The 26467-nt window shown below is 35.1% G+C and overlaps 1 protein-coding gene and 1 long non-coding RNA gene across 2 annotated transcripts in view; both read left to right on the top strand.

The window, feature by feature from the left end:
* The window catches only part of LOC136040637 (fanconi-associated nuclease 1-like), a 53312-nt gene extending 47125 nt beyond the window's left edge, over positions 1 to 6187 (top strand). Inside the window, exons 10-11 of the mRNA XM_065724918.1 lie at positions 642 to 756; positions 5458 to 6187. Coding sequence (XP_065580990.1) covers positions 642 to 756; positions 5458 to 6041 — 699 coding nt within the window. The 3' untranslated portion in view covers positions 6042 to 6187. The remainder of the gene's footprint in view (positions 1 to 641; positions 757 to 5457) is intronic.
* Positions 6188 to 16222: 10035 nt separating this feature from the next.
* The window catches only part of LOC136040662 (uncharacterized), a 36419-nt gene continuing 26174 nt past the window's right edge, over positions 16223 to 26467 (top strand). The window contains exon 1 of the long non-coding RNA XR_010620850.1: positions 16223 to 22030. This is a non-coding gene — a long non-coding RNA (uncharacterized LOC136040662). The remainder of the gene's footprint in view (positions 22031 to 26467) is intronic.

Genomic DNA, 26467 nt, shown 5'->3' on the forward strand with positions numbered 1-26467 from the left:
GGTGTAAGAGGGTTAAGTGGTAGATCTAATGGTTAGTTATATAGTGAAGAATTTGTAAAAACGATGGGAATGCGCTGTTACTCCAATCGCTGATTCTTCGAGTATGGTTTCACGTGTTACCGCATAACAAAACTGGGTCGTTGAAAAAAAAAAAAAAAAAACGAACAGAAATCAAATAAAAACAAATCTTTTTGATAACAAGATAAAGATTTTATTCTGAGAGAACCTAAATAGTTTTTCTATATAATAAAAAAATAGAAATACTGTCCAAAATATGTCTCGTTTTAACCGAACGGAAATGACAAACCCTTTGGGGTTTGAGGTCCGTTCGAAGTTTAGCCCCTTGAATGAGTTAGTTTCTGGTCGTTTTAATTTACCTATTTTAAAAACTCGAAATTCACTATGGAATGATTGATGAAAGATCTTTTTATAGTTTAGTTTACATTTAAATTGTCTAGCTTTTTATATTTTGTTAAAGGGCCAATTTTGTAAAATATATTTTATATAATGGCCCATGGGAGGAAGGGAGGCGTGATGTAGTGATATTCTTATGCTAGGTTTACTTATGGAAGTTATACTATTATTTTTCGTCTTCATACTTTTTAAGACTACTTGTATGACCTTGTCTGTTAATATTGCAGGATCATTGCATTGTAGAGGTTAAAGGACCAAGTGATCGACTTTCACCAAAACAGATACTCTGGCTAGAATATCTCAATGAAGTCGGGTGTAAAGCTGTCGTCTGTTGGGTCGAAGGTATTTATCCATTCTAATTTGACACTGAGGTGGTTGGTCTAGTCGGCTCCGAGCGTGTCGTACCACATCGAAGAGATTAGCAACCTTGCCTGAAGAACAATAGTAAATTGGATGATTCAAAGCGTTTGATCCAGGGCCTAAGACAAGATTTGTTTCAATCCAATTATCAAAAATGCCAAAATATAAGTTTATATCAAAATTAATATAAAAGTGATTTCGTCAAAGAATAAAAAGAAAAAGTCATTATTACCAAATAGAGGGAAAATCAGCAATGATGCAAATAAAATAAATAATAGAGACATCAAAACGGAAAGAAAAGTTAAAATGATATTTACGACGAGGTGTTACCAAATGATTACGAAGCCATACATTGACTTGTGATCGGCAGATACCCAATGGATACGGTGTGTTTGATATTTATTTAACAATTGACCAGCTTGTAGACAGATTCCACAACCGTCACGAAAGCGTTGTTTATTTTCTCTTTGACTGTGTAGTTAAGTGTGTTGTTTACGTGGTTCGAAAGTTATTAATCTTTTAAGTTTTTTTTTTCTGTCTTTTTGATTATTTTTTGATTATTTGAATTTTTTCTCAGTTTTGATGAAATAGGCTTTAGATGTGGGACTGAATATTTCGCTTCCCTTGCAAAGCGTTTGCTCTTAGAATTTTAATTTCTTGAAAACATGTTTTCTTTGAGTCAAAATCTGACTCAAATCCGTTTCCCGAAACGGAGACGTCGTAATTCCTTTCGGACTACCACCACCTGTGTTGAGAATGAATACAAGGTAATAGTTCGACAATAGGAATAGTAAGAAAGTCGTTAAAAATGAAGTCTGATTGTTTAAATTGGTTAAATTGAAACTTACACAACCATATACCTCTTAAAAATTAGGAAAACCGGGGAACTCAATTTGTAATGAAGAAGACCTTCTTTTGCAGTTATATAGTATTACGTGTAGTGAGGGCAAGTTTGGAAATAATGAACATGTCTGAAAAATCAGAAAAAAATGAGCTGAAAAATATGTCATCATGGAGGTCTAGAACCGTAACTTTCGTGTTTGCTATAGCTAAAGACACACTACCATAATAATATTACAAATATGGATATTATTAAAATTATTCAAGATTTAAGAGTTCAAATTGTTAAGTTAAGTAACTTACCTGTAAAAGTATCTTTTTAAAATGAGCAATTAGGCTATCCTATTCTGTTATTTATTCCTTTAGTTGACTATTGACATGTCAATAGAATTATTATTTTCTTATGATTCCAACGATATCACTTTAATTACTTAATTTTTATATGTTCCCACTTGCCTGTATTTGTTCAATAGTACTATTGAAGATAACGGTTGTACCATCCTATTGGTTGCTTCTACACTCGCTGATCACCTGCAGATAAATAGGGTGTGGCAGCTTTTTGGTTGCGCTTGTTTGTAGACAAGAAAAGTGTCCACTGGTTTCATTTTACGATTCAGTGTGGCAACAAAGATGAGAACTTACGCAACGAAAAAATCTGTATAGTTTTATAATAACAAAAAAAAAAAAAAATCCAAGAAAATCCTGGTTTCAGGTATGAATGGACCTATTGGGTAAACAATGTTTTCCATTTAATGTCTTTGGTACTTTAACCTGAAATATTAATAAAAAAATAAAAAATTTCCTCCTGGTTAACGCTTATCTTTTTTAAAGTAACTTGGTGAATTTTAGCTCCCACATGTGCCGTATAAGAGGATGAGAAGCTGGTAAGACTTCAATATCAAATTGGTGTCGAGAGTAAAAATAGTCAGCGCTATCTAACATCACAGACACACGTTTGACGTTACTATCAAAAGAGCCTGTCAGATAGTGGGCATAATAAAAAGCGTAGCTACACTCTTTTTTTGAGGAATAGAGGAAGAATATCTGCCTCTTCACTCTCTTTCAAACACATAATTCGGAGTCCCCTTTCGCCTCAGTCCCCCCAAAAAAGGATAAAATTCCGGAATATCAGTTCGATCTTCCGCCCGGGAGAAAAATATTAAACACTTGCTAAGACTACTTATGAGAACTTATCATGGTTTAATGAAACCTACTAACTGTATATTAATGAGAATACTTGCTCAGCTTTAGGATTCAGGAAGCGTTAATTAGTGTCACATGATTAACTTAAAAGCGTAAGCTTAGTGATTAGCTTAAAGTTATGGGCGTTAGGCAATTGCATTGGCAATTACATATTGTTGTTTTTTACCGGCGACTGTTGATAGAGTTTTTCGTATAGAGATTTTTACTTGCTTTTTGTTTTACCTGAGTTGTACTGCATTTTCTATGGTGATAATAGTTTTGGATATATTGGTCCATTTTGAAATCTTAAAGATCCAGCTCTCCAGCTTCTTAGTTTCTTTATTGGGCTTTAATGTTTAAAAACTTAGTTTAACTAAACATCTGATAATTACCACTTAATATTTAATTGTTGACAACATATAACAAAGTGTAATTTAACCCCATACATATATGAACCACATACCGTAAAAACCATGCCCATAAATTAAAATTACAGGGACAAAAAATACTGTTTTTTTGAAAAATCGAAAATACGAGACTTAATCAAATATAAAGTAAATTTAGGGCCCCTATAACTTCTGACACAAAGCTGTATATGATCAAAAGTATTCACATTCTAAAAATGGACATGTTGTATGTGCTCTGTTCCTTCAGTTTGCTACTCTCATGAAAGTATATTCAAGAGCGTCCACTGACTTGTCTACTCGATGCTCTAAATTGTTAGTCTGAGTATAAGGAATATATAACCTGAATCTGTCTACTCAAGAAAATATAAATGCTAGGAATCCGTTTTTATTATGAATTATCTTTGTTCACTTTTTCTCACAGAATGTTCATATACCTGGTTCTCAGCTGAGGTTCCAGGGGATTCTGGTTAAGATAAATCGTCCTAAAGAGGGTTAAAAACTCCAAATAGAGATCTTAGTAGTTTTGTAGTTTATTCTATATAATAGTAATAAAATAGTAATAAATAGTAAATAAAATAAATAGTAATAAAATAGAATAGTAATTCTATTTTATCTAAAACAATTTTGAATGATTGTTCATTTACAATGCCAATTATCAAAACGTGATAGAAAGGTATAGTTGCTGTTTCGTTTTCCGCATTGTCGTCAAGCTAAAAGGGAAACATAATTTATTTTAAAGCCCCTTCACTAAACATCATAGACAACAGGTTTGACCATAAAAAAGTGCTTTTATTATGCTGGTCAGACTACATATTGAGATAAATGTATTCTTGGCTGATTTTATGGCGTCTTTATTCATCTCTATTGTGGTCTATTATGATCCATCGCCATCTACTCACGCCAGTGAGACGAAGGATTAATTTTCATCATTAAAATGTATATTTTCTTGAACGTTAAACATGCCTGATACCCATCGCCCTATTCAGGGGGAGGGCTAATAAAAATGCATCAAAAATGTGTTTTATATGCATTTTGTTACGCATTATACGAATCTGACAAAAATTTGTTTTTTTTTCAGGGAGGGAGGTACCCCCCCCTGGATACGGCCTTGCTGATACCTATTTGCTACAATCTGCATTTATTTCCTCCTAAAAGCCTGCATACACATCTTAAATTCCTATGATTTGGAGAATGTCTCTTAATAGCGACTGGACTTGGGGAACACCTGACTAAGTAAATACATTCAGTATTTAAGTATTTCTCTGACTTTAAGTATTTCATCGACCTGATTTCGGAAACGCTACCTAGCGTCTCCAATAGTAGTTAGCTACTACTAGGTAGCTAAAAAAGCTACCTAGTAGTATTATTTAGAAGGACTACAAGTAATCTTACCATTTTATCATAAATCATTTTTTTTTACATTAAAGACTTGTGCCTATTTGCCAAGTTGTTTAAGATGTAATTAGGGAACTTCCAAACCTGAACCTTATCTAAATTTCTATTATTCAAGGGATGTCTCTATAATCCCATTATTGTTTATAAGACACACCTGGCTTGTGGCTTTTACAGATTTACCCTCCACCTCTCATAGCAGGAAAATCTGTCAAATGTGTTTACATATGCTGACAGGAAGTTTCTGCCTCATAGATAGCATACGGTTAAGACATGAGTTTTTACAGCAACAGTGGTGATATAATGACAGTAATAAATAATAGGAAACTGAAAAAGAAAAAAAAAATAATAGAACATTTCTTAGATGAAGCTCCTACATTTTTATTCATTGTTTTGTCAATTTTACGATTATTGAGGGTGAGGGCTCTATATTTTCACAGAAATCACCGCAAATAACCATTAGATTTCAACCAAAGATACCTTACAAAAATCGACGAAAAAGTTTGGCCTGTGTGCTTTTACTTTTGATTATGTACCTATAAAAAGAAGAAAAGGAGGGTATCTTTCTTTAAAATCACTCTTGAGATTCTCTACTCCTCATAGAAGTATAAGATCCAGGAGCATAAACCTCACTTTTAAGTTATTAGACTTCCCCCCTTCTTTCTATAAGGCGTAGCTACGTTTGGACAGTTATCGTATTTGAAAAGAAATGTATTTTAGGCTTTACGTTTTATGTGTTTTTCTAAAACTCTCCTGATGCTTAGTGTCAGTTCCTTGAAGATTTAAATATCCCTCCTACTTGTCTATGTGTAAATATACTCGATATTTATTTTGTCCATTTCTAAATTACTGTGCTTTCTAGATATTGGGAACTCAAAAAGGAAGAGAGTACAAGACGAGGAAGAAGTAGTTGAAATACCTAAAAAACGAAGTAAAAGAGAAGTTGTCGGTACATCATCTAATAATATCGAGCTTGGTTCAACCAAAACTAAGCAGAATAAGAGAAAAAGGAAAACAAGTGGTTCTTCGAAGAAGTTTCAAGGTGAATATTCACAAGAAACTGCTGCAAAAATAAGTGAAACAGGGAATGACGAGACATTTGATTCAGATGCATCAGATTTCAAAGCTAATCCAAATAGAAATGAAAAGAAGGCGAGAAAAGAAAAACATACTCGCTATTCAGAAAAGCCTCAAGGGGGAAATTGTGAGAAGGCATCCGTAGAAATGCTATGTGATATTAAGCTACGGAATAAGAAAGAAAGAAAAGAGAGCTTGTCGGACAAACCTGAATCAGATCCCAGATGTAGTCATGATCATGAAAATAAAATTATATCTTTCTCATCGTCTGAAGCAAATAAAGGCATTGGCCGTTGCACAACGAGCAGTGGAGATACAGCACCAAGAAGGAGGTCACTGCGCTCAAGAAAGCTAGAAACGTACAAGTAACCAGCAATAATAGACCAATTACTCTGTTGCGACTCCTTAGTAATTTGAGGCTAAGAACTTAATTTAAAAAAAAAAACAAACAATATAACTTACGTAACTTGGGTAATTTACACGAATAGGGTTTCCAAAATTATTTATAATTGATTGCCATTTATCCCAAATGCCAATTAATCTAAAATTTTATAATTTTTAGCTTATTCTGAGGGAAGAAAGGCCAAATATTTGTTAATTTGTGGCGGCCTGGGACAGAAGAATCAAAAATATCTTAGACCCTTCATTAATGATTGATTTTTATTACCCATTAGAAATTATATGCTCATGTTACTTGAGGAAATATCAGAATTTATGTGAAATTTCAAAATTTATTGAAAGAAAATTCATAAGGCCGTATAGGGCCGTGTATTGCCATATTTTTATAGATCAAATTGTATTATTACCCTTTTACTTTGTAATTCCATGGTGCCTCCATCTTTCATTTTCATAATATTAACCATGATGCTATTTAGTGAACTAGTCTATTTAGAATATGCCACACTTGTAGTGATTTTCTTAAAAATATTGTTTTTTCTTGGCTATAGGTGGCTCTGCACCTTGTAACAGCATTACGAAAAAAAAAGATTGTATTTCAAGCTGGTGCCGTCTGGCATTCATCAGAAAAAAAGACGCTTTCTTGCTTCCTAAACACTTTAGGATATTTTTTTTATTTGCTTGCTATTTGCTTATCCCGCTTTGACCTTGTTTTCATCTGTTTTTTTTTTTTATATGATGTCTTTTTCTCATTCAACTACCATTCCTAGCTAAAAACAACACCTTTTCTTTAGTTAGCGATAAGTTTGTTTAAGTTTGAATTTAATAACACCTTTTTTTCTGACCCTTAGGTAGTGCTTTTACTATACTCAGACCTTTTAGGACTTCCGAAAGAAAATTGGATTTTTTGAAATTTTCCCACAAAAACAAGCATTTGAAAAAGCACAATCATTATTTCTCGTTAACATTTATTTTTGGGGAGATTTCAGTTAACTCGGAGTTACACAAATACTTCATGTATTTTTATCTTAAGGGACTATTGCATATCCTCTGTGTCCTAATAGTTGCTTTCTGATCTATTTTGACTCTATAAAAGGGTACTAGAACTTCTGATTTCAAATCGAATTAAACAATCGACGTTTATACGCCCCCCCCCCTTCTATAAGGGGGGTGGTATAGCCAAGATAACAAATGAGCTATAGACAGAAACAGCATAAGCTTTCAATAGAGTTAGTTGATAGAGTTGGCCCCCATATATATTAAGAAAATATGGACGTAAAGAGCCAATATCAGAATGACTTCATTCATACAAGCTGTCACAATCAAGAATAATCATATTCTCTATGTCCTATACAGACGCACGCTTGCATTAACTGAGAAAATTGTAGCTGATGTTAGTTTCTCAGTTAGTTCAATTCCCATTCATTTTTGTTGCTATACTGCGCGTTTAGAATTGTTTGTACGAACCTGACATCTGTTCAACAGGTTTCTGTAGAAAATTCTGTTCAAACCCCTCGCTTAAATAAATAGCCTGCAAGCAAAAAGCCAGTTGCATAGCACTGGATTTTGAGTAATGTGCCTGAGAAGATTATACTTATGAAAATTAAATTTCTTCATTCCTTTTTAATTGTAGGTAATCCAAACTGTATTCGGCTTCTAGCTTTTATTTTTCTTCTTTTTTCTTTTAAGTATTTTATAAACTTTAAATTGCATTTTCTGATGTTTTTTTACTATTTTTACTCTTTTGAATTTTAACAATGAGCTTAACTCATATCGAGTTTCAAAAATACTTTCATACCAGAATGATTTAGCCTGCGCCCAGAAATTTTATTTATGGGGGTGGGGGCAGTTTGGAACTCCAGAAAACTTCTTGTTTGGATGTTATATCCATTAAATAATGAACTGAAAGTTCTTTTTTTCATCATTGTCCACATTTTAGGGGGGGGGAACAGTTGAAAAAATAAAGAATTACATTATTAAGGCCTTAGCCACAGCACTCCTTCTGGATAAACCCAGAAAAAATATTTAGTGCTTGTTGGATCTTGGTAGGGACCGGCAATTCATAAAAACCAGAGAGTTTTTATGAATCGACATAGACACCCATCTTTTTTTAGATTTTAAAGGAACTTTCAGAAATTAGGCTGCTTATCTCAGTTTTCGGTTTGAAAAAGTTCCACGAGGGGGGTTCTTCCTTCCCGACCTCTCAATATTTACACTTGAGTTTACTTGCTCTTTATTTGAATTGGTAGTTATTTTCAATGGTGTTTTCTTAAAACTTGAACGAATAGAGAATAGCAGTGCTTAAAATCACAACTGATTTATTACCCGTAATTTCTGCAATAGTTCTGCAATTTATTTTTAAGAACATCTTGTTGTATGGATATTTAAAAAGGATCAAAACTAAATCGTTTAGGAAGTTTCCTAACGTATCCTTTTATAGGGGAATTTAAAAATTAATCACGTCTACTATTAGTACCCTCTTTCTTGTGTAATAGTTTTTTTGAAAGCTTCTGCGTCTGAAATACTAAAAACTAAATGAATCTTAGTTTAAAAAAATCATTGCGCAAAGACCAGGAGCTAACAAAACAAAAAAACCCGAATTTACCATTAAAAGCCCCTTTAGGATTCTCTTCTGAAAAATCTAAGACACTGAAAATATTTTTCAGTCTGAAAAATTTTTTTGGGGAATTCATCCAAAGAATAAAATAATTTGTAATTTTTCAAATGAAGTTTCTTTTTGTTTCTTGTTGTCCAGCTGTCCGTTTTCCAGTTGATTATATCCAGGTAGCCTACTACTGGTACCAAGAATTCACCTAATTGTCGCATTTTTTTTAGTTTTGATTGATGATTTAGATCCAGTTTAATGGTGATAGTTTTAGTAAAATCTTGTTTTTCCTAAAATGTGTGTTTCATGACTAATTGATAATAAATGGGAATATCTTCGTATTTGGTCCATTTCTTACTGGAAATTTGACAGGGGTAGTCTAATTTATTAGGAGAGTTAGTATAACTTGAGTCTGCTTATTGTAGGACATCCAATTTTGTTGCGTTAATATAACTGCACAAGTTGTAGGTACTGGTTTGACGGATCGTATGTCAAAAAACAAGGAGCATGGAAATCCTATTTTGTAGGGCTGTCATAAAAGAATGACTGAGATGGATAGGTCATGATTTATGGGGAAAGAATGATATATCGCTAAAGATTTTCCTTTTTCTCTATCCGCCTGGGGCCAAACAAAAAGCAGATCGTCCCCGAATGGGCTGGGAAGTGGTCATGAGAAAGGACTTAAAAGAAAACTAGAAGTTCTTGGGAGGGGATAAATGCCAATTTTTTAATAGATAGGGGGGAGGTGGTGACGTGCCCACTTGTGTTTCCCTCAGGTGGCTTGGTGCTGCAGTCAACTGCTATTAATAGTAACTGTAGTTACTGTGCAAGAATAAGATAAGTCAAAGCTTCATTTCGTTGAATATTTAAAGCAGCATCTTAACTCTCGTTCACTTGGACATTGTTTTATAACTCAGTATGTAAAGAAGATGTAGCTCCTAGAACCTCGCTGAACGCAGAATAAAGGATGCTGCAGAATAAATCCACTTAGCATTGACGAGTAAAAGGATTCGAGAAAGGTAAAATGTAGGGTATGCTAGGCAAAGTGATGGCCGTAGGAAAATCGGTTCTATAGAAACAAGAGGAAGACGGGCAAAGCATTCTATAAAGATAATTCTTGGAATGAACCTTGGCAAGGAAATGCAAAATTTGACTTCGTGACGTTAAACTGAGACTTAAATATTTGTAATAGAAACAAATTGTTGGAGAAAATTTGGCTCAGTTTAGGCCATAATTAGAAACAATTAATAATTGTACTAGAAATAGCTTTCAAATTCTTGGTATTTCCGAGACCACTACGCGAAATTGGTGTCTGGTTTATTTCCCCCACAGAAAAAACAATTAGACCCCTCCCATAGATAATTATCCCCGGAAAATCCCCCCTGAGTCAATTATACTTCGTAAAATTCCCACACATAAAATTAAGTAGAGGAAGGGAAAGCAAAACAAATAAAAAGATTGAAGAAAAGATGTTATTTTGGAATATTTTGCCTAAATTCGACAATATATATTTATTTCCATATTTTTATTTCTTTTTTTTTTGTGGTTGAGTTATCATACCAGGGTAAGATAGAGGTTTAAGAAAATAATTTGTTTTCTTAATTGAAATAAGTTGGGCCAAAGAGCATAACATATAGCCTACATTTTCAGAGCAGAATCTTCCTCGGGGGAGGGGTAGGGGTACCAGCCTAGAATCCAAGACTTTGAACTGCAAAACGCTTTCCTTCCAAAAAGCTGAAAAACCAACTAACAAGACTCATTAACTCATTTTGTAGAGTTTGAGATTGATGAAAATCCTTAATTACAGAATCCTAGATTCGGTCCCTAAACTTGGATTGATTTCTATAAGTATTGAGAATTTTTTTGTTTAATTTTATTTATTTTTTGTTTAATTTTTTTGTTTTAATTTTTAATTTTTTTTTGTTTTTATTTATCTCTTTTTTTGTTTAAAAGCTGTTCTAATTTGAAAAGATTGATATTAGTGTAATATGCGTATGCAGTTGTATAAAGAATTTGATTAAGGCCGGGGTGGATGATATTTTTTTTCCTCTCAAGAGAACTTCATTGTGTACGTGCGTGAGTCATTGACATGATTAATACTATCTTGTTAGATCTAGCATGTTTTGTCTCACAGCTAGAAGATCGAGGTGAAATCTTCAGATTAAGCAAAGTTGAATTCCTTATGTCTTACCTATGCATCTCTGCTTGTTGATACATATGTAGGAAGTGTCCAAAATCTTAATATTTTGGGGACTACCAATATGTTTCTTAGGAGCTTGTCGTCTCTCCATAATAAATTTCCATATGCCTATCCTCTGTGAAAGATACAAATTTCATCCGTTTTGCTAATCCTGATAATGACTTGTCGCATTAAATAAGGATACTGCAACGATTTTGCAGTTATTACAGCTGGTTAGCAAGGGAGTGTTTCTGTAAAATTACAGTTCTATTTCACCACTTTTGAAATCTTTCAGGAGCAATACCTTGGGTAAGTCATAATTAAACTCGTTTTTGTTATTAGGCAGGTATCTTCTTAAGAAGATCCGAATGAAAAACGATTCGTGTAAAGAATCAATTATTCTTGATTTTGGTCATTCATTCTTTCTGATGAATGGCCACTTCTAACAAATCTTCAATCCATTTTTTCCCTGAAAGAAAGTTCACAATTTAAATTTAAAAGGGTCCAAAGGAATCTAATTATTTCCTTCGGAATCTTGATTGCAGTCGAATAGAGCAATATTCGTCACCGGTTGTGAGATTGGTTTTTTGCGAAACTCCTTAGACCTTCAGGCGTGTTTTATAAAGAAAGATTTATTTCACTTCATTCTTCACTTTCTTGTTTGCTTAAGAATTATTTTTTTTTAATTTCTCTAGAAAAGATGTTTCCAAAGAAAAGCAAAGAGCTACAGTAATCCGATGATGAGCAATTTTTCCAGCATAAAACTACTATAAATCAACATCAATAAATACAACAAACCTAAAACAAACAGGAATTACAACAATTAACCAAATGGAACTCAAAATTCTTAATTTTGGGCTTATTAAAGTCAAAAAAGAGAAAAGATAAATTATGTTATGTTTTCAGTAAAATGCAGATTATGTTTTGGTCTTTAGACAAAAAATACTAAATTATATTTTGGTCTTGCTTGTTTTTAGTGGTAGATATTTATCATGCGTCATAGTTTTATGATCTCCGTTAAATTTCTCTTCGTTTTGCCTCACTACCACAGTAAGTTATATCAGCATCATTATTAATGGGAAGCTCTTGAAACAGAACTGGTCTCGGGTAGATCTGAAGTTTTGTATCAGTTTTGTATTATTTGGTTGGATAAGGTTATTTGTTTCCTCTGTCCCTCGAAAGTCTTGAATCAAGTTAAAAGTGGAGGCAAAAATGATTTTTTCATTTTTTTTTTTTTTTTTTCAGTGAGAAAAACACTCAGCGCAATTAGTTGGAAAGTTCCAGAGACAATGTTCACTATAATTTGTCCCTAGCTAATAAATATCTATTTCAGCTGTTGATTTATCCGAGGAATCAGTGCAGGTTGATTCAAATTTTGATGGATAGAGCAACTCTCCTGCTTGCGAATCATATGGAAAGATTTCCATTCAGTCAATGCCAAAACTTACTTCTTAAAGCAAATACCTCTTTTTTTGCTATTTGCAAACTTTTTTTTTGCTACCATAGCATAAGCTTTCTCATCGCTAAGATTCTCCGCTTATAGAATCTAAAACTCTCCTTGGGTCAAGAACGGTGTTCATGGGTTGTATCTTCTTCAATATCTGAATATGGTAGCAGAAGGCTCATTAAAAAGACTATGTAGGTTAAGTAGGGAAAAAACCAAAGGCCAAAAATTCCCAAGGCAGCGTGATATCATTATCTTCACCCTCAGGTGCTTTAATGCAACACAACAAGGAGCATATGAAGACCAAAGGTCAGAATGGCCGACGAGAGGATCGAGCCGCTGACCTCAGCGATACTTTAGGAGCCTTACAGTTTTTTTTTATACTAATCGTTGTATCCATATTAGGTGAGTTTTGGTAAACTGGCGTAAATCTTAAGAGGTTGCCAGGAACGAGTCTTTCAAATTGCTGATCTTCCAACCTAAATTACGACAGAAGTTTTGTATTATGCGGAAGGTCAAAAAATTTTCATTTTGCCGAAAATCATAGCTGTTTTCAAGTTTCCCAGAGTGTCCATTGTTCCCTTAATAACCATTATTTCTTTGTTTTCATCTTTTTAAATGACAATTGGCATTTTCTTTGCTTCATACTGTCATCAACTGGAAGACACTCACTAAGGACTCAGAATGTTGGCTAGAATATCAAAGATTCATCCAAGAACAACCCTCTTCCTCAAAGTGGTCAGTATTTTTGATTCAAAATTTACTGATCTATCACCATGTTTTGAAAATGTATTTTTCACCAGAAGAACTTCATTTAAAATAGAAATAAAATAGGTTTTGGAGGGGTCGCATTCAGGTAAAATAGTGGAACACTTGTGTTCCACAACTGGGTAATTCATGGTCTGCTCCATTAAAGGCGACTGTAGCCTTTATTGTAGTGTAGCCAGTATATTTTTGCTTGCAGTCAGAGTATTTTCTTTTGATTCACATCAATCTGCTCAGTTGAAGCTTTTTCTGTAATTAAATGAAAAAAAAAAAAATTTTAAACTGAAAATAAGGAGCGGAAACGAACAGAAATTACCCCGTATTTGAGAGGGTTTTTCCTCCTCAACGCCCGGCTCTTTACATTAAAGTTTGACTCTTTCTCTTAACTATACTTTTTAAAACAGTGAAAACTTTAGCATAAAGAATGTGGGGTTAAGGAGGAAAAGCCCCTTTCTTATGCGGAGTAATCTCTGTTCGTTTTAAGTTTTAATGTCCCTTGCTTTCAGAGAAAAAAACTTTTTTTTTATTTAATTTCTGAACGTTTTTGAATTAATGCATGTTTTGATTTTGGCTCTCCAAACATAAATAATGAAAACGAAATTGGCACATTTTTTTTTTGGCTAAATGGCTTTCTCATAGTTTTAATCGGAAGATTTTGAGAAAAATGAGCGGGAAGGAGGCCTAGTTGCCCATCAATTTTTTGATTACTTAAAAAAGCAACTTAAACTTTTAATTTTTTACGAACGTTTTCATTAGTAAAAAATATACATAATTTACGAATTAACTTACGTAACGAACTTCTATATTCGTATTTTTTTATTATGTACATGAGGGGGCTCACCCCCTCGTCAATACCTCGCTCTTTACACTAAAACTTGAATTTTGTCCCAATTTCTTAAGAATGACCCCTGAATCACAAAGACCATAGAATAAACAGTTGAAATTACTACAAATATTGTAGCACAAAGATCGAGGTATTACGAGGAGGTGAACCCCTCATATGCGTAATAATTACTGTTCATTTTAAGTTTTAATGCTCTTCCTTACTTTCATTTGAAAAAAAAAACTTGTCATATTTATTTCTTCATTAAAAAAAAAAATAATGCTAGAAAGTCCTGCACCCCCTTCATTGAAATTCTCTTCCCCCGTGACAAATTCCTCCATGGAAAGATCCTCCCGCGTAACCCCCCTAAACTTATGCCCCCCAAACCAAAAAATTCCCGTGAAAACGTCTGTACACTTCCCAATAGCCATTAGTATATGTAAACAACGCTCGAAGTTTATAACTTGTAGCCCCTCCTATGGGGACTTTAGGGGAGTAAGTCGTCCCTAAAGAAATAGTTATTAGGTTTTTCGATTATGGTGAACAAAATGCCTATCTCAGAATTTCGATCTGGTGACTTTGAGGAAAAAATGCGCATGGGAGGGGGCCTAAGTGCCCTCCAATTTTTTGGTCACTTAAAAAGGGCACTAGAACTTTTAATTTCCGTTAGAATGAGCCCTCTTGCGACATTCTAGGACCACTGAGTCGATACGATCACCCCTGGGGAATAAAACAAATAAACACGCAACCGTAAATAAACCCATGTGTTTGAGCAGTAGTTCTTAAAGAACTTAGAAGAAAATTGAAGCTATAGCGTGTTGAGGGAGGGACGCATGTGTTTGAGCAATAGTTCTTAAAAAATTGAGAAAAAATTATAGCTATACCGTGCTGAAGAAGGAACCCATGTGCTTGAGCAGTAGTTTTAAAAAAAAATTGAGAAAAAATCCAAGCTATGGCGTGTTGAGGGAGGGACCCGTGTGTTTGAGCAGTAGTTCTTAAAACATTGAGAAAAAATTCAAGGTATAGCGTGTTGAGGGAGGGACCCATGTGTTTGAGCAGTGGTTCTTAAAGAACTTACAAGAAAATTGAATCTTTAAGGTGTTGAGGGAGGGGCCCATGTGTTTCAGCAGTGGTTCTTAAAAAATTGAGAAAAATTCCAACTGTAGCGTGTTGAGGGAGGGACCCATGGGTTTGAGCTTTAGTTTTTAAAAAATTGAGAAAAAATTCAAGCTATAGCGTGTTGACGGAGGGACCCATGTGTTTGGGCACTATTTGGTAAACCATTGAAAAAAATTGGAGGTATAGAGTGTTGAGGGAGGGACCCATGTGTTTGAGCAGTAGTTCGTAAATAACTTAGAAGAAAATTGAACCTGTAGCGTGTTGAAGGAGGGACCCATGTGTCTGAGCACTAGTTCTTAAAGAACTTGGAAGAAAATTATAGCTATAGCGAGTTGAGGGAGGGACCCATGTGTTTGAGCAGTAGTTCTTAAAAAACTTAGAAGAAAATTGAACCTATAGCGTGTTGAAGGAGGGACCCATGTGTCTGAGCACTAGTTCTTAAAGAACTTGGAAGAAAATTGTAGCTATAGCGTGTTGAGGGAGGGACCCATGTGTTTGAGCAGCAGTTCTTAAAGAACTTAGAAAAAAATGAAGCTATAGCGTGTTGAGGGAGGGACCCATGCGTCTGAGCAGTAGTTCTAAGAGAACTTAGAAGAAAATTGAAGCTACAGCATGTTTAGGGAGGGGCCCCTTGTGTTTGAGCAGTACTTGTTAAAGAACTTAGAAGAAAATTGAAATCAACAGCATTAGTATCATCAAACACCAAATTGTTTAAGAACCCCAGTGCCACCTCCTCCTGAACCCCGCTCTTTATGCCAAAGTCCTAAAGTGTAGGGTTAATTTTGCGCAGTAGTACTTAAAGATTGAGAAAATATTCAAGCTATAGCGTGTTGAGGGAGGGACCCATGCGTTTGAGCAGTAGTTATGAAAGAACTTCGAAGAAAATTGAAGCTATAGCGTGTTGAGATAAGATATGATATTTATTTTTTTTAAATCACAACCTCAAAGGACCTTATTCGGACTTCGGAGTCGACTAACAAAGCAAAGAACACAAATAAAATGAATGAATAATATTGAATGCTTCAATTTTGATCTAAGTTCTTTAAAAACTACTGCTAAAACACTTCGGTCCCTCCCTAGAACACGCTATAGCTATAATTATCTTCTAAGTTCTCTTAGAACTACTGCTCAGACACATGGGTCCCTCCTTAAACACGCTATAGCTTCAATTTTCTTCTAAGTTCTTTAAGATATAGTGCTCAGACACAAGGTTCCCTCACTCAACACACTATAGCTACAATTTTCTTTTAAGTTCTTTAAGAACTACTGCTCAAACAGATGGGCCCCTCTCTAGAACAGGCTTTAGCTGCAATTTTCTTCGAAGTTGTTTTAGAACTATTGCTCAGACACATGGGTCCCTCCCTTAACACGTTATAGTTACACATTTCTTCTAAGTTCTCTAAGAACTACTGTCCAAACACATGGCTCCCTCCCTCTACACGTTATAGCTTGATTTTTTTTCAGTTTTTTAAGAACTACTGCTCAAACACATTGGTCTCTTCTTCAACACGCTATGGCTACAATTTTTTCTCTATTTTTAAAGAACTACGGACCAAACACATGGGCCCCTCCCTCAACACGCTATAGGTTCAATTTTCTTCTAAGTTCTTTAAGAACTACTGGTCAAACACATGGCTCCCTCCCTCAACACGCTATATTTAGAATTTTTTCCGAATTTCTTAAGAACTACTGCTCAAACACATGGGTCCCTGCCTCAACACTCTATAGGTTTAATTTTCTTCCAAGTTCTTTAACAACTACTGCTCAAACACATGGGACCCTCTCTCAACACGCTTTAGCTTCAATTTTCTTCTAAGTTCTTTCAGAACTACTACTCAAACACATGTGTCCCTCCCTCAACACGCTTTACCTTGAATTTTTTCTCAATGGTTTAAGAACTACTGCTCAAACACATGGGTCCCTCCGTCAACACGTTATAGCTTGAATTTTTTCTTAATTTTTTAAAAACTACAGCTCAAACACATGTGTTCCTTCCTCAACACGCTATAGCTTCAATGTTATTCTAAGTTCTTTAAGAACTGCTCCTCAAACACATGGGTCCCACCCCCAACACGCTATAGCTACAATTTTCTTCTAAGTTCTTTAAGAACTACTGCCCAAACACATGGCTTCCTCCCTCAACACGCTATAGCTTGAATTTTTTCTCAATTTTTTAAAAACTGCAGCTCAAACACATGGGTCCCTCCCTCAAAACGCTATAGCTTCAATGTTCTTCAAAGTTCTTTAAGAAATGCCGCTCAAACACATGGGTCACTTCCTCAGCACGGTATACCTTGAATTTTTTCTCAATGGTGCCAGAACTGCTGCCCAAACACATGGGTCCCTCCCCCAACACGCTATAGCTTCAATTTTCTTCTAAGTTTTTTAAGAACTGGTGCTCAAACATAGGGTCCCTGCCTCAACACGCTATAGGTTCAATTTTCTTCTAAGTTCTTTAAGAACTACTACTCAAACACATGGGTCCCTCCCTCAACACGCTATACCTTGATTTTTTTCTCAATGGTTTAAGAACGTCTGCCCAAACACATTGGTCCCTCCCTCAACACGCTGTAGCTACAATTTTCTTCTAAGTTCTTTAAGAACTACTGCCCAAACACATGGCTCCCTCCCTCAACACGCTATAGCTTGAATTTTTTCTCAATTTTTTAAAAACTAAAGCTCAAACACATGTGTCCCTCTCTAAACACGTTATAGCTTCAATGGTCTTCTAAGTTCTTTAAAAAATGCTGCTCAAACACATGGGTCCCTCCCTCAACACGCTATACCTTGATTTTTTCTCAATTTTTTAAGAACTACTGCTCAAACCCACGAGTCCCTTCTTCAACACGCTATAGCGACAATTTCTTCTCAATTTTTTAAGAACTGCTTCTCAAGCAAATGGGTCCCTTCCTCAACACGCTATAGCTACAATTTTCTTCTAAGTTCTTTAAGAACTACTGCTCAAACACATGGGTCCCCCCCTCAACACGCTTCACCTTGTATTTTTTCTCAATGTTTTAAGAACTACTGCTCAAACAAATGGGTCCCTCCCTAAACACGCTATAGCTTGAATTTGTTCTCATTTTTTTTAAGAACTACTGCCCAAACACATGGGTCCCTCTCTCAACACGCTATAGCTACAATTTTCTTCCAAGTTCTTTAAGAACTACTGCCCAAACAAATGGGGCCCTCCCTCAAAATGCAATAGCTAAAATTTTCTTCTAATTTCTTTAAGAACTACTGCCCAAACACTTGGGCCCCTCCCTCAATAAGCTTTAGCTTCAATTTTCTTTTAAGTTCTTTAAGAACTACTGCTAAAACACATGGGCCCCTTCCTCAACACGCTATAGGTTCAATTATCTTAGAAGTTCTTTAAAAACTACTGCCCAAACACATGGGTTCCTGCCTCAATACGCTATAGGTTAAATTGTCTTCTAAGTTCTTTAAGAACTACTACTCAAACACATGGGTCCCTCCCTCAACACGCTATACCTTGATTATTTTTCTCAATGGTTTAAAAACTACTGCTCAAACACATGGGTCCCTGCCTCAACACGGTATAACTACAATTTTCTTTTAAGTTCTTTGAGAACTACTGCCCCAACACATGGGTCCCTCTCTCAACACGCTATAGCTTGATTTTTTTCTCAATTTTTTAAGAACTACTGCTCAAACACATGGATCCCTTCTTCAACATGCTATAGCGACAATTTCTTCTCAATTGTTTAAAAACTACTTCTCAAACACGTGGGTCCCTCCCTCAACACGCTATAGCTACAATTTTCTTCTAAGTTCTTTAAGAACTACTGCTCAAACACATGGGTCCCTCCCTCAACACGCTTTGCCTTGAATTTTTTCTCAATGTTTTAAGAACTACTGCTCAAACAAATGGGTCCCTCCCTCAACACGCTATAACTTGAATTAGTTCTCAATTTTTAAGAACTACTGCTCAAACACACGAGTCCCTCCCTCAACACGCTATAGCTACAATTTTCTTCCAAGTTCTTTAAGAACTACTGCCCAAACATATAGGCCCCTCCCTCAACACGCTATTGGTTCAATTTTCTTCTAAGTTCCTTAAGAACTACTGTTCAAACACATAAATCCCTCACTCTACAAGCTATATTTAGAATTTTTTCTCAATTTTATAAGAACTACTGCTCAAACACATGGGTCCCTCCCTCAACACGCTATAGCTACAATTTTCTTCCAAGTTCTTTAAGAACTACTGCCCAAACATATAGGCCCCTCCCTCAACACGCTATAGGTTCAATTTTCTTCTAAGTTCCTTAAGAACTACTGTTCAAACACATAAATCCCTCACTCTACAAGCTATATTTAGAATTTTTTCTCAATTTTATAAGAACTACTGCTCAAACACATGGGTCCCTCCCTCAACACAATATAGCTTCAATTTTTCTCGATTTTCTTAAGAACTGCTGCTCAAACACACTGGTCCCTCCCTAAACACTCTATAGCTTGAATTTTTTCTTAATTTCTTAAGAACCAATCCCCAAACACATGGGCCCCTCCCTTAAAACGCTATAACTTAAATTTTCTTCTGAGTTCCTTAAAAACTACTGCCCAAACACAAGGGCCACTCCCTCAACAAGCTATAGCTTCAATTTCCTTCTAGGTTCTTTAAAAACTACTTCTCAAACACATGGGTCCCTCCTTCAGCACGCTATAGCTACAATTTTCTTCTAAGTTCTTTAAGAACTACTGCTCAGACACAGGGGTCCCTCCCTCAACACGTTATAGCTTCAATTTTCTTCTAAGTTCTTTAAGAACTACTGCCCAAACACATGGGCCCCTCCCTCAACAAGCTTTAGCTTCAATTTTCTTTTAAGTTCTTTAAGAACTACTGCTAAAACACATGGGTCCCTCCTTCAACAGGCTATAGATACAATTTTCTTCTGTGTTCTTTAAGAACTACTGCTCAGACACACGGGTCCCTCTCTCAACACGCTATAGCTTGAATTTTTTCTCAATTTTTTAAGAACTACTGCTCAGACACACGGGTCCCTCCCTCAACACGCTATAGCTTGAATTTTTTCTCAATTTTTTTAGAACTACTGCTCAAACATATGGGTTCCTCCCTCAACGCGCTATAGTTTGAATTTTTTCTCAGTTTTTTTAAGAACTACTGCCCAAACACATGGGCCCCTCCCTCAACACGCTAGTGCTTCAATTTACTTCTAAGTTCTTTAAAAACTACTGCTCAAACACATGGGTCCCTCCCTCAACACGCTATAGCTACAATTTTCTTCCAAGTTCTTTAAGAACTACTGCTCAAACACATGGGTCCCTTCCTAAACACGCTATAGCTTGAATTTTTTCTCAGTTTTTTAAGTACTACTGCTCAAACACATGGGTCCCTCCCTCAACTCGCTATAGCTTGAATTTCTTCTCAATTTCTTAAGGACTACTGCTCAAACACGTGGGTCCCTCCCTCAACACGCTGAGGCTTTAGAATGTTTTAAGAAAGGACGGGAATTGATTGTGAAGTTTAAAAATTTTTCTATGTATTTTCTATGAAGTTTTCCATGTATTTTCAGTTTCGCGATTCTTTTTATAAGCAAAAAATGGGATATCCAAGGGGGACCTTTATCCGGGCTTCTGGCAAATATTTATGTCGAGAACGTTGAAAATTGGGCATTCCATTCTTATTTTTTAAAATACGTTTCTTGGGGTCGTTGTATGCATGTCATAATTTCACTTTGGAATTATGGGGAAGCTGAACTTCGGGGCTTCTTAGATTATCTTAACACCTAGAATCACAATAAAAAAATAAATATGGAAATTTGTTTCTACTGAAAGTGAAAAACAGCATTAAAATTTAAAACGAGCAGAAATTATTGCGCAAATGAGGGGTTTACTTCCTCGTAATATCTCGCTCTTTACGCTAAAGTATTTTTAGTAATTTTAACTATTTATTCTACGGCCTTTGTGATTCAGGGGTCATTCTTTAAGAATTGGGATAAAACTTGCGATTTAGTTTAAAGAGCGAGGTATCGACAAGGGGTGAGCCCCCTCATATACGCAATAAAAACGTACAAATATAGAAGTTCGCTACGTAATTTAATTCGTAAGCTACGTATATTTTTTACTTATGAAAATGTTCGTAAAAAATTATAAGTTAAAGTTGCCTTTTTAAGTGACCAAAAAATTGGAGGGCAACTAGGCATCCTCCCTTGCTCCCTTTTTTCTCAAAACCTTCCGATTCAAACTATGAAAAAGCCATTTAGCCCAAAAAAATTAATATGCAAATTTCGAGCCAATTTAAAAACATGCATTAATTCAAAAACGTCCAGAAATTAAACAAATAAAATCAAGTTCTTTTTTAATGAAAGTAAGGAGCGACATTAAAACTTAAAACTAGCAAAAATTACTCCGTATATGAAAGGGGCTTTTCCTCCCCAACACCCTGCTCTTTACGCTAATGTTTTTTACTGTTTTAAAATGTAGAGTTCAGAGAAAGAGTCATGAATCATTTTTTTGTAACTTTTACCGCTTTCAAAGTTTGGTAGCTGCAACTTTTTGCATAGTATAAAGCAAGAACTGTTTCTGAAGTGAGAACAATATATATATTTATATATATATATATATATATTTATGGTTGAACAGATTGCCTTATTTTTAATTTCTATTTACTTTTAATTTCTCTCTGCAGGCTCCTTTTTCCTTGACTCTTATCTTGACTATGGCGAAGATGATCAGGGTGAATAAAATTATTTATAAGGGAAAGTATTCATTCATTCATTCAGTATTCACCCAGTATTCCGTCAGACTTGGTTAAGTTTTCTTTCAGACTTCGTCCAGTTAAGATCAGTGTTGAAAAAGGATTATATTTTGAATAGTGATTTCAGTGTTACGCAACAGATTAATTTGATACGTTTTGTAAAAGTACTGGATCTAATTGCTCAGTGATGAAGATATTAAATATTTTTGGATAGTTTTTCTGGATAATTTCAATTAGAAACAGACGAAGGCTGGCACGTCTATTAATAAGAAATATAATTAAAAGGTAACATTTTTCTAATTTTCCGATATGCCTGGAGGATTCGAAATTAGAGGACTACCGTTTGCAAAATTCAAAGGATATCCAAAATAGCCGGTTCGAATTGTGGATACTGTTCAAAAGAAGTAGAAAGTTCAAAAAGAAGTAGCAAATGCATTCAGCGAAGTTACCACTTTTCCGGACAATTACTTAGAAAAGTTAAACTTGTATCGGGCTTCTTTTGCCTCTGTTGGCAACAACGTTTTTTTTTTTTTTCAATTGAAAGTAATGAGTAGCATTGAAACTTAAAACGAACAGAGATTATTACGCATATGAGGGGTTCTAAAAATACTTTAGCATAAAGAGCGAGGTATTTAGGTTGAGATAAATACCTCGCTCTTTATGCTAAAGTATTTTTAGTACTTTCAACTATTTATCCTACAGCCTTTCTGATTTAGGGGTCATTCTTAAAGAATTGGGATAAAACTTACGATTTAGTGTAAAGAGCGAGGTATTAACAAGGCTACACATTCCCTCATATACATAATAAAAATATAAGAATATAAAAGTTTGTAACGTAAGTTAATTCTCAAGTTTTAATGTCGCTCCTTACTTTCAGTTAAAAAAACTAGTTTTTTTTATATATAATATATAAATAAAATTGCATTAAACTAATAATGATGTATTTTGGTGTATTATGTATTAGTCTCTCATCTTTACCGGAATTTAAGAATTTAATGATTTTAAAATTAATAGTAAAAACTACGCACAGATTATTTTTTGTGCAAATATTTTTTAATTTTGTTGTTATTTTTGGGAAATACGGATGCTAGACAATATTTGAGGGCTTATCAGTAGCCTCACATTGTGAAATATCTTCTTCGATTTTACAAGAATGTCTTTTTATTCTACGGTTAATTATCATATTGACAAAAGGAATCGGGTATCCATTACCAAAAAGAATATCTCTGATAAGTTTATTTCTGCATTTATGTACGAATCTGAGCAAATATTCAGGGCACGATCAATGAGGGAAATTACAACTGCTCTTTTAACTTTTGGGGGCAGCTTTGAATTATAGTGAATATATCTATTGTTTTGTGTTGGCTTTCGATAGATAGTAAAATCCAGTATATCAGCATTACGAATAATTAACACATCTATAAGCGGTAGTTTATTTTCAATTTCAACTTCTAGGGTGAACTGTAAATTTCGGTGTTCTAAGTGTTGAGCCGGATCGGTCCTTACCACAGTTCGCCCACCACGAACTGTTTGATACATACTTTTCTCTCTCGTTTTGGTATTGTGCTGAAGAGAGCCCTTGGACATAGGGCCGAATTATTCACATAACTGATTTACTTTGTAGTTGTTTGTCAAGCAGTTCATGGTAACGAACGGTAGTAAAGAGCAACCCGACTCAATAGTAACCAAAACTCCAAAAAATGGAATTTTGATACTAATAGCTACATAAAAAAAATGATTTTTTAATGCTAATTTTAAATATAAGACTTTCATCAAGATTAGTCTTACCTGTCAAAAGTTACAAGCCTGAGAAAGTTTGCTTCATTTTAGAAAATAGGTGAAAACACCACTTAAAAGTCATACAATCTTAACGAAAATCACACCATTAGATTCAGCGTATCAGAGAACGTTATTGTAAAAGTTTCCTGCTCCTATCTACAAAAATATGGAATTTCGCATTTTTTGCCAGAAGACAAATCACGGATGTGTGTTTATTTGTTTTTTTTTTTTGTCTTTTTCCAGGGATGATCGTATCGACCCAGTGGTCCTAGAATGCCGCGAGAGGGCTCATTTTAACGGAAATTAATAGTTCCAGTGCCCTTTTTACATCATTATAGATCATACATCATTAGTTTAATGATGTATTAGTTTTTGTGACCAAAAAATTGGAGGGCACCTAGGCCCCTTCCCACCCTCATTTTTTCCCCACAGTCATCGGATCAAAACTCTGAGATAGCCATTTTATTCACCATAGTCGAAAAACCTAATAACTATGTCTTTTGGGATGACTTACTCCCACGAAGTCTTCGTGTAAGGGGTTGCAAGTTACAAACTTTGACCTGTGTTTACATATAGTAATTGTTACTGGGAAGTGTAAGGACATTTTCAGGGGGATATTTTTGGTTTGGGAGGGAGAGTTAAGGGGGGGGGGGTTACGCGCGAGGATCTTTCCACGGAAAAACTTATCATGGGGGAAGATACTTTCAATGAAGGGAGCGTAAGATTTTTTAGCATTATTTAAAAAAAAAAAAACAATGAAAAAAATATGAAAAGTTTTTTCCTACTGAAAGTGAGGAGCAGCATTAAAACTTAAAACGAGCAAAAATTATTGAGCATATGAGGGGTTTACCCCGTCGTTATATCTCGCTCTTTACGCTAACGTATTTTTGGTAATTTCAACAATTTATTTTACGGTCTTTGTGATTCAATGGTCATTCTTAAGGAATTGGGACAGGATTTAAGCTTTAATGTAAAGAGCGAGGTATCGACGAGGGGTAAACTCTTTCATATACCCAACCAATAAAAATTATGTATATTTTTTACTAATAAAAACGTTCGTAAAAATTAAAAGTTTTAGTTGCCTTTTTAAGTAATCAAAAAATTGGAGGGTAAATAGGTTTCCTCCTTCTCTCCTTTCTTCCGATTTTTTAATCTTCTGATTAAAACTATGAAAAAGCCATTTAGCCAAATAATTTTAATTATTTATGTGTGGAGAGCAAAGATCAAAACATGCATTAATTAAAAACGTCCAGAAATTAAAATAAAAAAACATTTTTTTTTTAAATGAAAGTAAGGAGCGAAAGCGTTTTGAGGGAGGGACCTATGTATTTGAGCAGTAGTTTTTAAGGCACTTAGAAGACAATTGTTGCTATAGCGTGCTGAGGGAGGGACCCATGTGTTTGAGCAGTAGTTCTTAAAAAATTTAGAAAAAATTCAAACTATAGCGTGTTGAGGGAGGGACTCATGTGTTTGAGCAGTAGTGCTTAAGAAATTGAGAAAAAAATCGATTTTCTTCTAAATTCTTTAAGAAATAGTGCTCAAACACCTGGGTCCCTCCCTCAACACAATATAGCTTCAATTTTCTTCTAAGTTCTTTAACTACTACTGCCCAAACACATGGACCCCTCCCTCAACACGCTATAGCTTGAATGTTCTTCTAATTTCTTTAAGAACTACTGCTAAAACACAAGGGTCCCTCCCTCAACGCACTATATCTTGAATTTCTTCTCATTTTTTTAAGAACTACTGCCCAAACACATGACCCCCTCTCTCAACACGCTATAGCTTCAATTTTCCTCTAAGTTCCTTAAGAACTACTACTCAAACACATGGGTCCCTCCCTCAACACGCTATAGATAGAATTTTCTTCTATGTTCTTTAAGAACTACTGCTCAGACACACGGGTCCCTCCCTCAACACGCTATAGCTTGAATTTTTTCTCATTTTTTTAAAAACTACTGCTCAAACATATGGGTCCCTCCCTCAACGTGCTATTGTTTGAATTTTTTCTCAGTTTTTTAAGAACTACTGCCCAAACACATGGGCCCCTCCCTCAACACGCTATAGCTTCAATTTTCTTCTAAGTTCGTTAAAAACTACTGCTCAAGCACATGGTCCCTTCCTCAACACGCTATAGCTACAATTTTCTTCTAAGATCTTTAAGAACTGCTGCTCAAACACATGGGTCTCTGCCTCAACACGCTATAGCTACAATTTTCTTCTAAGTTCTTTAAAAACTACTGCTCAAACACATGGGTCTCTGCCTCAACACGCTATAGCTACAATTTTCTTCTAAGATCTTTAAGAACTGCTGCTCAAACACATGGGTCTCTGCCTCAACACGCTATAGCTACAATTTTCTTCTAAGATCTTTAAGAACTGCTGCTCAAACACATGGGTCTCTGCCTCAACACGCTATAGATAGAATTTTCTTCTATGTTCTTTAAGAACTACTGCTCAGACACACGGGTCCCTCCCTCAACACGCTATAGCTTGAATTTTTTCTCATTTTTTTTAAGAACTACTGCTCAAACATATGAGTCCCTCCCTCAACGTGCTATTGTTTGAATTTTTTCTCAGTTTCTTAAGAACAACTGCCCAAACACATGGGCCCCTCCCTCAACACGCTATAGCTTCAATTTTCTTCTAAGTTCGTTAAAAACTACTGCTCAAGCACATGGTCCCTTCTTCAACACGCTATAGCTACAATTTTCTTCTAAGATCTTTAAGAACTGCTGCTCAAACACATGGGTCTCTGCCTCAACACGCTATAGCTACAATTTTCTTCTAAGATCTTTAAGAACTGCTGCTCAAACACATGGGTCTCTGCCTCAACACGCTATAGCTACAATTTTCTTCTAAGATCTTTAAGAACTGCTGCTCAAACACATGGGTCTCTGCCTCAACACGCTATAGCTACAATTTTCTTCTAAGTTCTTTAAA

The sequence above is a fragment of the Artemia franciscana genome, chromosome 21 (assembly GCF_032884065.1).
Source record: "Artemia franciscana chromosome 21, ASM3288406v1, whole genome shotgun sequence".
In the NCBI taxonomy this organism is placed as follows: domain Eukaryota; kingdom Metazoa; phylum Arthropoda; class Branchiopoda; order Anostraca; family Artemiidae; genus Artemia; species Artemia franciscana.